At 42.3% G+C, this 14810-nt stretch overlaps 1 protein-coding gene across 7 annotated transcripts in view; it reads left to right on the forward strand.

The window, feature by feature from the left end:
* The window catches only part of JADE1 (jade family PHD finger 1), a 38297-nt gene extending 24712 nt beyond the window's left edge, over positions 1 to 13585 (forward strand). For all 7 annotated transcript variants that reach the window (XM_030450794.1, XM_030450795.1, XM_030450789.1 and 4 more), the window contains 6 exons: positions 1090 to 1301; positions 2707 to 2874; positions 3457 to 3573; positions 7077 to 7607; positions 8878 to 8995; positions 9883 to 13585. In XM_030450794.1, coding sequence (XP_030306654.1) covers positions 1090 to 1301; positions 2707 to 2874; positions 3457 to 3573; positions 7077 to 7607; positions 8878 to 8995; positions 9883 to 10784 — 2048 coding nt within the window. In that variant the 3' untranslated portion in view covers positions 10785 to 13585. The remainder of the gene's footprint in view (positions 1 to 1089; positions 1302 to 2706; positions 2875 to 3456; positions 3574 to 7076; positions 7608 to 8877; positions 8996 to 9882) is intronic.
* Positions 13586 to 14810: the final 1225 nt, after the last annotated feature.

Raw genomic sequence — 14810 nt, forward strand, 5'->3', positions numbered from 1 at the left:
TGCTTTCTACTTCACAAGAATTTCACAAGGAAATTCTTTTTGTCACAGTAAATATTGGGTATTGGGAATTAGACCAAAAGCAGAATATCCTGAGCCTGCATTTCTTTGTAGTTATTTAAGTATATGGAAATTCTTGTTCTTATCTGACTTGGCACGAGGACAATGATTATTGGCAGTCGTGCAGCTTTCTTGGTTTCATAGGTGCTCGTGCCACAGGATTTTCAGGCAAAGGTTGGTATAGAACAAACTTGGAAATACTGCAGCTAGGTCATTGTCGTGGCAAGTGAGAGATGGAAGCCAGAGGGAGAAGCACTGGGTTCTTATTTGAGATTTTGCTTACTGCTGCTATGATAGAAAGTTTTTCAGGTCTATAATAGTAATTTAATATTATTAACAGATTTGATTTATAGGATACTATAATTTAATCTGTGTGTAGCTGTGGTGTTAGGAATAATTTTTGATGGATGCTGTTTTAAAAGATAAATCCCAGATTAGATGTTGCTCTTATTTGTTGTCCCAGATTTGATGTGGCAATTATTACAACTGTTTTAATCAGTATAGCAGGGGCTGATTGAGACCCCCACTGGGGTTCCACCCTGTTGGGCTGGAACTTGGAGAAAACTCAACAACAGTTGCAAGAAACTGCAAGTTTGTGCCACGTGTCATAGCAGATTCTCTCACTGATTTCTTTCCTCTTCCCCCATCACTTTTGGTTCAAAACTCTCTCAAATTTTTACCAAAGAGTCAACATCACATCACACTAAAAGTGGAAGCAAAAGCCATGGAGTGCTGTCCCAGAAGGAGAAATGAGAACGAGACCAGGAAGCCAAAGTCAGTTTCTGAATGTTTTTCTCAGGATTTTGAAAGATTGGTTTGGATCTCTGCTTCTGCAAGTTTCATACAGTTACAAGTCTTCTTTTTAGCAGTTTCCCTGCTTTTTTTTTCCCATGCTGGAAAAGGCACACAGTGGCCTAGGAATGAGGTGTGTGTGTGTAGGTCAGCTGTGTCTACTCAGCTGTTAAAGTAGAGTTGCATGTGGCAGTGATTATTGCTTTTTCCTTTCAATAAGTTACAACTTGTGTTTCCCAGGAATGCCTGAGCTGGATGAGTACACGATGGAAAGGGTCATGGAGGAGTTTGAACACCGCTGCTACGAGAATATGAACCACGCCATCGAGACGGAGGAGGGACTGGGGATTGAATATGATGAAGATGTTGTCTGTGATGTCTGTCAGTCTCCAGATGGAGAAGATGGCAATGAGATGGTGTTCTGTGATAAATGCAATATCTGTGTGCACCAGGTATGGTGGCCAGAGGATGGTGGGAGGGTGTAGGGGTGGTGACAGAAGCTTTCCCAAACCATTACAGACAACAGGTTGGATTTTTTCCAGTGACAGGTGTTGATAAGGTAAGTTCTTGCAGAGTTCCCCACTGAGTGGTGGGATGAATTCAGGAATTAAGTAACTGAGAAGCAGAATTGTTAGTGTGTAATTCCAGAAATGTCATGCTAAGAAGTGTAAAGTGGTGTATTGTGTGTATGGAGGAGCATAAAATGTGAGGAAGCCTCCCCAGAACATACACGTGGGTATTGTTCTGTATTCTCACTTGGTCACTGCTCTTCTCCTCTGTCCCTGCTCACTTCTGGGGCTAACACACCTTCAGGATCAGCAACTTAGGCTCAGCAGGGGGTGGTAAGGAATCACTTTAAGGCACAGGTAAGATTTATTACAGTAATTTAAATTTCATTGAGAACCTAGTGACCTGAGCTGAGCTGAGCTAATGACAGCAATATTGTGTGCCAGCTTTTTGTGGCAGCTAAGAAGGCAGGGAAGAGCAGATACAACTTTATCATATCTGTTTCTGTGGATACTTCTTACTGTGGCAGATGCCTCCCCATCAGCCTGTCCTTCCTTTCAGGCTTTTTTCATTCAGTGCTGGGAAAGCTGTGCTGTCTGGTGAGCAAGCCTGGTGTTTCCTTGTGTGTGTTACTTAAGTGCATTTGCACTAATGGTAAAGAAACACCTCTGACAGCTGTGAGGTACAGACTGCTATCTTGCAAAGTATAGAGAGTAAAGTGGGTGTTTTTAGACTTGTTGTGGTTCTCTGGAGCCTAGATTTGATCACATTAAGTGTAAAACTCAGGAGGGTTAAAAATGACAGTAATTTAGACAGGGGTCTCCATAAAGATGCAGTCCTCTGAAGAAAGTGATCCTGTTAGTAGCTGTTCTGCACTTTCTCCTCTGAATAAGAAGTAAACCCCTGTGCTTTGAACTAACACTGAATATTGCACAGGGATTTCTTGAATTTATGGCTCTTGCCTTTTGACTTGCAGTCCAGCTCCTGCTCCATGCAGTCTGTGTGACACTGAACTCCATCCTGGCTCACTGCTGGCAGGGCTGTCCCTGGGGGGTCCCCTTGCACTTTGGGCTGGCAAACACATCCTTCATTTACCCAGTGGAAGTGAGCAGTGGCTCTTTGCCTAACAGCTGGTCCTGACTTCTGCTTCTTTCCCTGGAGCATCTTTTTGGGAACGAATGGGTAATGCAGTGGGCTAAGTTGATGAACGCATCCCAAAATGCCTCACAAGCAAATGTTTCTGTAATTTTAGAAATTCCATAAAGAATATTTTGAGAGGCAACATGTAAACAGCTAAAAAGTAACAGATATTGTTTATTTTCTCTCCCTTTTCTGCCCATGGGAACACAGGCATGTTATGGGATCCTGAAGGTGCCGGAAGGCAGCTGGCTGTGCAGGACCTGCGCGCTTGGCGTGCAGCCCAAGTGTTTGCTGTGTCCCAAGAAAGGTGGTGCCATGAAACCAACCCGGAGTGGCACCAAGTGGGTCCACGTCAGCTGTGCTTTGTGGATTCCAGAGGTAGGTGGGATCCTCTGGGAGCTGAGGGCTGCAGGGATTCAGGGAGGGAAGAAGTCTTAAAAACGTTGTTTGATGTAGTGTGAGTGTAGCATCTAAATACCTCTCTATATATATGGTATTTCTTAGGAAAAGGGTATAAAAGATTTTCAGTTTGATGAAGTCTGGCAGGGTGATTCATCATCTCTAAAGGCAGTAATTACGTGACCTTTGTCAACCTAAATTAGGCCTCAAAAGATGAGGCCTTAGCTGCTGTTAAAGTTCATCTAACCAGGACACAAAGTACCTGTTTATTTTGTAAACAGAGCACTAAAGGTGAATCAGGAAGGTTTGGATGTAATGGTGAGAATTCCTGGGGATTTATCCTGTATGATGCTTTTAAATTGGAGAGCTTCACATTGAAACTGTTCTGTTAATGCAGTGAGGAACTAATTAAAAAAAAAAAGAATTTTAACTTTTTATGCTCCTTAAAAACACACTGATTTTGCACGTGCACACAAGGAATTTGATTTCCTTGGTAGAACTGATTTCTTTCTTGTTTAACAGTGTAATAGTTAGTCTGTTTTTTAACCTTTTTTCTCTTAGGTGAGCATTGGAAGCCCAGAAAAAATGGAGCCCATTACAAAGGTTTCTCACATTCCCAGCAGTAGATGGGCACTGGTGTGCAGCCTTTGTAACGAGAAAGTTGGAGCTTCCATACAGGTATTTTATTGACACAGATACCCATGTGTTGTTTTGGTGGGTTTTAACCTGATACACAAAATGTGTATCTCCAGTAAACTGCTTGATTTCTTGTTCATTACTATGGACTTAATTATGAAGTACTTTCAAGTGCTAGGGGACTCTTACTTTTTGGTAGAATTCCAATAATAATAGCCACATTCCAAAGGATTTGCTAATTTGTTGATACACTGATACATTTCTTAGTACACTGAAATAAAACTTAAATCAGTAGAGGAAAAATCTCTATATGTACCACAAATAAAAATGATGCTTGAATGTGGAAAGCTTGTGTGCTGAAACCTATCTGCTAGCCCCTATTTAATGACCTCAAAGACGAGTTGGATACAGCCCAGCAGGAGTTGTTTCCTGTAACAAATGGATTTTTTAAGGTGCTGAGCACTCCCAGCTTAAGCAAAGCTGGTTATAGCTTTCAATTTCTCATTTTAGCTACTACTTAAACACTGGGCTCTAACTCATTTTTTGTAGTGGTTTGATTGTTGATCCAGCTTTTAGGTTGCTGAGGACAATATGTGATAATTTAGTATCAGGCTTTTTTGAGCAGTAGGGAAGAAACAGATTGTTTGGTTTGCCCTGAGATTCAGGCAAGCCACAAGCTGAGGAAATGAGCCCCATTTCCTCCATCACTTTTGGGTAGATTCTGCAGCTCTTGGTGTTTCTGAGGGAGAAAGAACCCATCCCAGGTGGCACTGCTGTAGCAGTGGTGTGATGTTACCATCCTGACTTCTGATACTTGAGCTCAGGTGTGCTGACTCCCTGAAACAGTAAGATGGGGCAGAACCAAACCAGATGTCTGCTCTGCATCGTTCCCAAAAGAATGATTTCTGTGTGCCATAAATCATCAAACTGTAAAGCTGCACTGTAAAGCTGTTTGTTTCATCCCAACAACTCACATTCTTGGGCCAGTGCCAGTTTGTCTCACTGCATACTTCTCAAATTCCCTTGGCAGTTTTATTTGGATTTGCATTCAGCCTTTCTCACCGTAGCCTATGGATTGTTGCTGTGAGATAGCTGGACTGGTCTGCCCCAGAGCATTTCAGACTGGGCAGTGTGGGTTCAGATTTGTATTGGATTGTTAGCTGGAAAGCACTTGCAGATCTTTTACAATGGAAAATCACTCAGAAGTGTTGAAGAATAATTTTAAGAACAATTTTAAAATCTGGAGAGACTGAGAAAACATGACCAAGCTTCAGATCTTTAAAACAGGAGACACTTTGTTTCCCAAGACAGGAGACAAAACTCTGATCTACCTTACTCAAGAGTGGGTGATGAGCATAAGGGCCAGTCACCTACTCAGGGCAGTGTTGTACAATAAAGTGTGGCTCAGTATTGTGGTGATGTTCTTCACACTCAATGGGCTTCATGTACTCTGCAAAATGATCTTCAGAAAGCTCCTTGAGACAGATAAGATATTACTGTCTCAGAAATCTGAAGATGTAGAGCTCTTCCTGTATTGTGGCCAGCCTGTTACAGGCTCCAGGATGGTAAGACCAGCATTAAGACAGATTTTTTCTGAAGTTCCATGCTTTTTAAAGATTCTTATCCTTTTCCTTTTTTCTTTTGCCCTGAGTCATTTGATGAGGTTGCCAGGTAAAAGTTTGTATAACAGTAATGCAGCAGGAGTTCCACTCCAACCTGTCAGTCCATTTCTATTTAAGGAATGTATACAGTAGCAAATTATAAGTAAAGAAATCTGTCCACAGCATATAAAGTTGCACTCACAATACTGCTTTGCAGAGCTGTCCCCTACCTCTTGGCTGCTGTTACATGGTCAGAACTTCTGTCCATTCTCCAGACCTGTTCTGAAGGGTAACTTAGAGTAGTTTAGCTTAAACAGTTGAATATTTATGTGTGTAAGTGTGCAAATGGCATGCAGGCACTGTGGCTGCCACTTGAGACAGTTCTACATTTGAAATTTTGGGAGAGAGACAAAAATTTACAGTTTTGCCTGACATTTTAGAGGAGTTCTGTAAATCTTGGTGTTGTTAAAGCTGTCTGTGAGAAATATTTAGATTTGTGTTGTGAAGTTTTACACAGCAGAGAAAAACATGACATACAAAGCCCCTGCAATAGAAAGGAAGTAGCATTAAGTGGATGAACTGAGAGAGAAATCCTCCAGAGATGTTGAGATGTGCACAACAATTAGAAAAGCCAGCAGCTGGAAGTCTGCATCAGGCTGAGCAGAGAGCAGCTGCAGTAAGCTGGGAAAACCAAGACTGGATATTCTCCCAGGTTCAGCAGATTTCCTTCCGGAGACAGGCTTTGCCCTCTCCTCCCAATAAATCATCAGCCACATGAAAAGCTGATTATTTTAAATGACAGCTCAAGTACTCTTCTGCACTGTTGGCTGCTCCAGTTAGGCTGCTTTTGCCCTGTGTGTTAGTGAGAGAGGGAAGAGCAAAAAAAAAAATGCTTTGGTATTTTTAAAATTCCTTTTATATGTTTCTTTTATTAAATAATGCTCATTGGAAATTTCTGCAGCTTAAATACTGTTGTACCTTTATATGCCACCTGGCTGCTGAGTCAGCCTGAACAGGAAAGCCCAGAGGAGAAAGATTTGACTTCTCTACAGAGTGTAGTGTATACACATCCTAGTGCAAGGCATTTCTCTGATGGTGACTTGGGTTAAGCATAGTTTTGCTTCCTCCTAGATAATGACACTTCCACTTTAACTTTTTTTCACTGAGGGCAGAGGTGTGAGTTGATAAAAGTGCATGTGTGTATATACATAAATATATTTAAACCTTTCCTTTTGTGTCTGGTGACAGCTATGACAGCATTTCTCAAGAGGAAGCTACATAAAATTGAAATGAAGTGCTAAATCAGCTGAACCTAGTGCCTCTCAGTCCATGATGGTTGAGTTCACTGGGAAGGAAGAAAAATGGCATTTCCTGTTCTCTTCATCTCCCAGATGAAGTGAAGGCTGTAGACAGTGGAGTAGCACCTGACAGTGATTTAATCTTTGACATTATAGTATGGGGATAACAGGAGAAAAAGACTTCTCTGTATACTGTTGAGTCCTTTTGGGTATCAGGGTTCCAGGCACTGGGAAAGGTTTTTAATTAAAAGTATCAGACTGGCCTGGAGCTGCTGAGATGTTTTTTTCTCTCTTGTGCTGGCACGGTCAAAGGGGAATGTTTGCCTTTATGTACCAGTGCTGTTCATGAATGGCTCTGGGGACAGCAAGAATGCTCCTCTTGTGGATTTCCTGATTAGTGAATAATGAGAATGGGCTAGAGGAGGGGGTTAATCACTCTTGTCCCAATGGGACACTTGATCCTTTACCTGGCCTGAAAGCTCTGAATTGCAAACCTAATTGGAAGAGAGCAGGAAAGCACATGTAGTGTAGAAGCAGAACATGGTAACAGGGTTAGTCTTCCAAAGTAGTCCTGACTGCTCAAACAGTTTTAGGCAGTTTGGCTTCTTGAATTTCTATTTGATTAATTTTAATTTCATCTCTGCAGTGTTCAGTGAAGAACTGCAGAACAGCCTTCCATGTCACCTGTGCCTTTGACCGTGGCTTGGAGATGAAAACCATCCTGGCAGAGAACGATGAGGTGAAATTCAAGTCCTACTGCCCTAAGCACAGCTCCACCAAGAAAGCAGATGAGGAGACTTTCACTGAGAGCCCAGGACGGGAGAATGGGACTGGGATTCAGGACAGCTCTCTCCCTGCCCACATTGACCCGTTCCACAGCATGGGTCAGAACCAGGAGGAGGCCCACAGGGTCAGCCTCCGCAAGCAGAAGCTGCAGCAGCTGGAGGATGAGTTCTACACGTTTGTTGAGGCTGCAGAAGTGGCTCAAGCACTGAGACTTCCCGAGGAGCCAGTGGGATTCCTGTACCAGTACTGGAAGCTGAAGAGAAAAGCCAACTTCAACAAGCCTTTGATTACCCCAAAGAAGGATGAAGAGGACAATCTGGCTAAACAGGAGCAGGATGTTCTGTTCAGAAGACTGCAGCTCTTCACACACCTCCGGCAGGATCTGGAGCGGGTAAGGCCCTGCACTGCCTGCACTCCCAGGAGGTGTGCTGGTTCTGCTCAGTTCCTGCCCTTGCTGCAGGCACTCCACGCTGTGTTCTCAGAACAGACCCTTAACAGTAAATTTCCACCAATAACCCTTCTCACATTCACAGGGCCAGCAGGTGTTGGCATCCAGTATCCAACCTCCTTATAGCAGGGATGCTGTGCCTTATGCTTTGTTACTGAACACTGATGGCTGCGGGCTGTACTGCAGCTCCCAGCTGGAGCTCTTCTAGCCTTTAAGGGCTTTCTTTACTCCTTTCACTAGGAGCACAAGAAGGGAAAGATTATAAAACCTGTCTTGATTTGGAGCAGTTCTGATTTTTCTTGACACAGCATAGTGGGATATTTCACTGGACTGTCTGTGTAGTAGGTTTGGGAGGCACACGATACTCCACTTAACCAGCTTTTGAATGTTTGAAGAACACTTCAGTAGGATCAGCCTGGTGGTTGATCTTTTTTTTCTTCTTTAGTTAACTAACAAGGGTTTAAGATAGGTTAGAGCCAGAAGGACACTGAAATTGTTTTTCACTTCATGTAGCACACAGCTCAGGAGGTGCTTGAGCACAGCAACCTGTGAGTGCAATAGAGCCTCTCTTGGAGAATCATATCTGGTCTTGAAATCAGGACAGCAGGTGCTCATCCATCTACTGCATCCTTTGTCAAGGATCCTGCTGGATAATTACTCTTACAGTGAATTGTTGCAGTTCTTTTCCAGTTTCAGCTTCCAGCCTGTGACCCTGTTCTAGCTCAGTGAGACAGCTGTTACTGAGTCTTTTGTTTCTGCTCTGTGTGCTCAAGGCTTCTTTTAATCTTCTCTTTGATCAGCTAAGTTGTTTGTCACATCACTGTGTTTTCTGGCTCTTAAGTTATTCTGCATGTATCCTTCCCATTTTTAAGTGTGATGTTAAAAAAGGTACATCATTCTGATAGTTTTAAAATATTTTACTACTCAGTTGTTCCCACTGATAGTACATCCAAGATAACTGGGATTAAAAAAAAAATAAAAATGGGGCCTACTTTTTTTTTTCCCTCTTCAAAATAAAGTTGAGTAGACTTGATTAGAATGACATTAATGACAGTGTCATACCTGTAGAAACAAAAATACTGAGATGGTGTCATCCAGTTCAAGTAATGCAACAAGAGCTTCTGTGGATTTGACGGCTCTGTTGTGCAGCTCAGATCAGACAAGGCTGTGATGCTGTGACTGCTGTCAGACTCCTCAACTTGGTATCTTCTAGGTACGGAACCTCACTTACATGGTGACCCGGAGGGAAAAAATCAAGAGATCAGTTTGCAAAGTTCAAGAACAGATATTTAATATGTACACAAAGCAGCTGGAACAAGAAAGAGTTTCAGGTATGCTTCAGCATTATTTTTTTCACATAAGACCACAGGCACAAGTACTGAAAGGTATGGCTACAGGCTAATGACTCATTTGAAGGACAAACAGGCCCTCGTTTATTCTCATTTTTGTGTGGTCCACCAGGAATCAGCAGATTGGAAAAAAAAAAAGAGAATCTGTGTCGTGCTCATGGTGGGCACATGGCTATAGAAACTGTAAGGCTGTGTTCTTAGCCGTGGACCACTGAGGGGCTTCCAGCTGCAGACCCTCCTGGTGTCAGGCTTTAATGGCTTCTCAGGACAGAGGGATCCTGACTTACATTCCAGTGCCACCTCATCAGCCTGTGGTTTGTTAGTGCCACTGATTACTGGTTAGCATTTGTTTCTTTGCCCCATAAATGGCAGTTTAAAGAAATGATTGAAAAAGTGCACTCTAGTTTGAAAACAACTTTTTTTCTGCCTACTCTCACTGACAGAAATGTTTTCTCAAAAAGATAAATTATTTCCAAGTTACTGCATTAACTAGATCATCCATAAGGTATTCAGTAACTGATAAACCATATTTTAGACAAAATCAATCAGATCAACTTGCTGGTTCCTTTTTTTTTTCCCTTCTCTGAGGAGTTTCTCTGTCTTAGTGGACAGAGCAGTGCTAGGACTTATCTTTGCTACAGGTGTAATTATGTGCAGCACAGCTGCAGGAAAGTAAACTACACACAGCAGTATGTTCAGGAACAATGACCTAGCCACATTATCACGTATGATTTTCACTATTATTATCACCTATTTAGGCTCAAGAACACGTCCAGCATGGGAAGCAGAGTTAAAATAGGTACAATCAAAATCGTGTCTTTATGCAGACCTGGAATTGCTTGACATGAAGTTAATTTGTTTCCATTTAGGTGTGCCTTCCTCGTTCTCCTTAATGGAAAACACAGTGTTGTTCAACAGTCCATCTCTTGGCCCCAACACCCCTAAGATAGAGGATTTGAAATGGCATTCTGCATTCTTCAGGAAACAAATGGGTGCATCTCTAACCCACTCCTTGAAAAAGCCACACAAGAGAGACAGAGTAAAAAGCAGCTCTGGGAACGACAGCAAATCCCTGCTGAGGCAGCCCAGCCAGAAGGAGGGCACTGCTCCTCCTGGGAGTTTCTTAGATTTTGAGAAGCCCTTTGCAGAAACACGGGTGGTATCAGCACAGCAGAAAAATGGCCTCGTTATACCAGACCACAGGAAAAGAAGAGACAATCGCCCACCCTGTGAGATGATCAAGGCAGAACTGAAGGAAAAGACTTCTAAACACAACCACAAACCACTGAGACCTACAGAACTCTCTCAGAGGCAATCAGAAAATAAAAGGGCTCTAAACCACTCCAGTGGTAGGTCAGCACCTGGCACACGGAGGGATCTGGTGCCTAAATGCAACGGGGGTCTTGTCAGAGTGAACTCTAACCAGACAGTAGTCAAAGTGCCTACAACACCCACCAGCCCAGTGAAAAACTGGGGAGGATTCCGAATTCCAAAGAAGGGGGAGAGGCAGCAGCAGGGGGAGAGCCCAGAGGAACCCTGCCACCAGAACTCCAGCTACCCCTACCTGGGTGTGGGCAGAGTGTCACCGAAGGACAGGGCAAAAACCAAGCTAAAGCCTGACAGTGAGAATGATGGGTACAGCCCTGATGCAGAAATGAGTGACTCAGAGACTGAAGTGGCTGACAAAAAGTGCAGGCAGCAGAGGCTGAGTCCAAACAGCACCATCAGCAGAAGGACAGACATCATTAGGAGGAGCATCATGGCATCCTGACTGGACACAGGGACAGCACGGGGTCAGCACCGTGGTCTGTAGAGTCACTGCCTACAAGCCAACTCCACATTATTTATTGGTGTGAGAGAGAGGAGATCTTAGACCTGGTTACAGACTGACAAGTTGATAACTCATTATTCCTGAGCTGTATAAACATGTTTACATGCATTTAAAGCTGGGGTTTTTTTGTTGGTTTGGTTTGGTTTGGTTTTTTTGCCCTCCTGTCTCCCAGTTCTATGAGGAGTTTTACTCGATTTGCAACTTTTCTGAGTAACCAGAGAAATGACATCATAACTATGATGGGATTTGTGAGGAACACTAAAATTACTCACAAAAGCCTTTCAGAAGGGGCAAGGGTGGATAGGGGGAAGCAGGTTGCGTTTGTCCCTGTGAGCTGAAAAGCACTGATGAGATTATATTCCCTTTCCCTGCCTTCTGGAAAAGCACAAGTTCTTAATTTAATTAGTGTTAGGGAACTGAAGGTGGTTGGTTAATGATACTACACTGCTAAACCCCGTTACAAACGGCCACTTTTTTTGCATGATGACAGGTTATTTCTCCTCTTTTTGCAGCATGTTTTCTGTTGCATTCAGTGCAAGTGCAGCTGGCAGCTCAGAACCCCTGGATAAGCTCCAGAGTTTCCATGTCCATACAGCTGTGAGATGTAACCCTGACGTTACACTGGAGAAGAGGAAGGGAGAGGGCAGGGCTGGAGCTGCTGCAGAGTGCTCAGCTTGGAAAGGCTCAGCCACAGAGGGACCTCTCAAATGGCTCAGTTGTGAGAAAGCAGAGAGGCAGGGGGGCTACAGCCCCCTCTGGAATAACCATCACCTGGCTCCAGGACTATGATGACAGTTGAAGAAAGGAGTTTCTAAGGCACTAGTTGGTAGGATTTCCCAAAGCCCAGCATGTATGCACTAATGGTATGTATTGGGAAAGCCATGCTTATGACACTAAGGGGTTGCTTTAAAATGGACATGAATATATATTTTTAAATAGAAAAAAAATGGAAAGGCAATAAATTGTGTTTAGCTCTTCACAGTCAAATGAAGAAAAAAAGATTTTATCCTATTTTGGGCTAGGCTTGATGGAAGAGGGAACTCATTCTGACTGTGTACTTTTTTATTAATTGCAAATGGCAATAATTAGTAAGCTGTGAGCAATAATATTAAGAGAGGGTTAGGATGCTGGTTTGTATCGAGTAGAGTGCACCTATAGTAGTGGAGTGTTAGGAGCCTGTAACTTTTGGAATTCTGCATAAATGTAAGTCAGGTATTTACTGGTGACAAGGGTGAAGCAGCAGTGTGTTACAGAAAGGCAGGCAGAAAGAAGTCACTTCCCCCCCACCTTTTCTGTTTCTAGCCTGCCATTACCACATCCACTCACTTCTTGATGTTAGGCCTTTGGCTCTTGAGCAGGTGACATTTAAAACACAGAACTCTGCCATAACCAAGTCTTCCAGAGGATTCAATTTAAAAAAAACAAACAAAAAACAGCCCACCAAAAACAAAAAACCACACCCCACAAAAAGAAAAAACACAAAAACAAAAGAAAAAGAAAAAAAAGGCTTATTAATAACCAATCTTGCTACGCAAGTTATTAATTAAATCTTGCACCAAAATGCATCTCCCTGTCATTTGTTTTAAAATTCAGAAGTCTTACTCTGTTGAGAAAGGGGAGTTTTGTGTAACATAGAGTACCTTAAAATACCATTGCTGGGGTCCAAGAATAAGATTAAACTTGGTGATTTACTGAAGTGAGAGTCAGGCAGGGCACTGGTGAATGTGAAGTTACACACTCACTCTTGGGCTGTATTAAGAGTTCTTGTTTCATCAAACAACAACAGGCAAAAGGTAGATCCAGGTAAGTTGTGCTCAGCACACAGCAATGCTGCCCAGACAGGCACTGTTGTTTTCCTTAAGGAAGAAGCTCATGACCATACAGGGGATTGTTTGTCAAGCCATAGATGGAACAGTCTAAATTTTGATTCTAAGTGAATATTGAACCTCACACCAGTTTCAGAAAGGTCCCTTGTTAATTTGCACTATTCTGAATGCTAACGTTGTGCAGAATTAATGCCTTATCTGTTTTGCTTCCCAACATCTAGGTTAATAAGCTTTCTAATGTTCGAGTTAAGCTGAACCAAAACCAAAAAAAGCTGTAAGAAGACTGCAGTCTGACCAGCTCGTAGGTTAGTTTTATCTCCCATGCTTAGTGCTCAGCAGAAAAGGTGTTGTCAGTACAGCAGTGACAGTACAACCCCCCCTGTATTTTATTGGGATTGACCCATTTGCTGGATTTCTGTTTTTAGGCATTACCTTTCCTTGTGCAGACCGACCAAGAGATCTTTGATTGCTGTATTTTGTCAAGCTGTAGGCTAGTTGAACTTCTGTAAAGTTGCCTGGAATGCCATTTGGTAGGTTATAAACTCACACAGATCTAAATGAAGGGTTATATGTGTCGTGTACAAATCTTAATTTCAGAAATTTGAGAAATCTGTCATTACATTTGTAAAATCCTGTACAGAAGATTTTTCACCATGTGCCTAGCTTTGGTGTCCATTCAGCTGAAATTAATTAAAAAAGGTGCATGAAGAGAAACAGATAGAAATAAAAATTATATGTAGAGATAACTATTTTATATTACATGGCCCAATCCTGTATTTATTTTCTCCCTTTTTTGAAGTATTTATAAAGACCTAGTTGAAGACAGCTGTATTTTTTGTTAAAATATTCAGTAGAATTGTGCCTTTTTGTCTGTATGTGAATAAATGCTGTACATTTTTGCAGTATCCTTGCTGGCAGTGTTGTAGAATTTGGAGTAGTTACTTTGTTTGGGAGTTCAGACACTTGAGTGAAATGATCAGAACAGCTTTGATGATTGCTCTGTGCTGCCCCTTACCTTGACTGTTTAGGTGTTTGTGTCATCATTGCAAACCACATTTTGGCAAATAACCATTGCACATGAGCTCCAGTGCAAGTTGAAATGAGTATATTTATAATTAAAGGAGAACCAAGCAGGTGCTTTCCTGTGCCTTGAGGAACAAATACACAAATACTGTTGCTCAAAACCCTTCTATTTCCTGCCATTTTCTGCCAGGTTTCACTTCACAGTTAGAGCCTCTCTTGAAGGAGTCAATAGGATTAATAGCTCACACAAAATCTTCCAGGTGGTCTCATCATCCTCTCAGATGTGCAAATGAAAATAAGGGTTTCATAGATACCTCCCTCTCTTATCAGAGATGTGGTTGATTGATGACAATCCCACTGTAACAGACTTTTGGAGCTTCTGGACAATGCATCCATCTTGCTTTGAAAAAAAGGTGTAAAGTCTTGGAGCAAAATCAGAGATTGCAGTGAATCCAGGCATGTGTCTGAGAACTCAGTGGTGAAGAAGTGAGCATAGCTGTAGGAACTGGTCTGTTTTTTCTTGAGGCTGCATCTCTTCTTGCAAGCTCTACTTGAACAACCTCTTACTTCCATGTGGTGATCAGCCCAGGTGACCAACACAAAAATGGTGGAGATCACTGTGCAGATGTATGTGAGTCTCAGACAACAGTTGCCATCAAGCACTGGCTCAGCATTATCCACCAACTGAGTTACAAGTTATAAACTAGAATTACACTCTTATCACATTTAAGAGAAAGAACAACAGATCATGTCACTGAAGTCCTAGATGGGAGCACTTCAAAATTACTTCCCACCTATGGGATGTTTACAATATATGCTGAAAGAGAAAACTGAGATCAGCTCTAACTGTAGAATGTTTTGTAATGTGTCTCAACTATCAAAGGAAGACACATGCAAGGGGATTCCCACGTACTGGGAGCTGTAAAATTCACACTATTTCACAATGCACAAAAGCTGGATGATGCAATGAATTCATTGTCTTTGTGCACACTGAAGTCATAGAGTACTGAAGTTCCCAGACACATACAATCCAAGACAGCAGAAAGCAGCAAGGAACAATTGTAAAATAGTAATGAAGGAAAAGCACAACTGACAAAAGATGACAGTCTCTAGAAAT

This window comes from Calypte anna, chromosome 4B (genome assembly GCF_003957555.1).
Source record: "Calypte anna isolate BGI_N300 chromosome 4B, bCalAnn1_v1.p, whole genome shotgun sequence".
Taxonomy (NCBI): domain Eukaryota; kingdom Metazoa; phylum Chordata; class Aves; order Apodiformes; family Trochilidae; genus Calypte; species Calypte anna.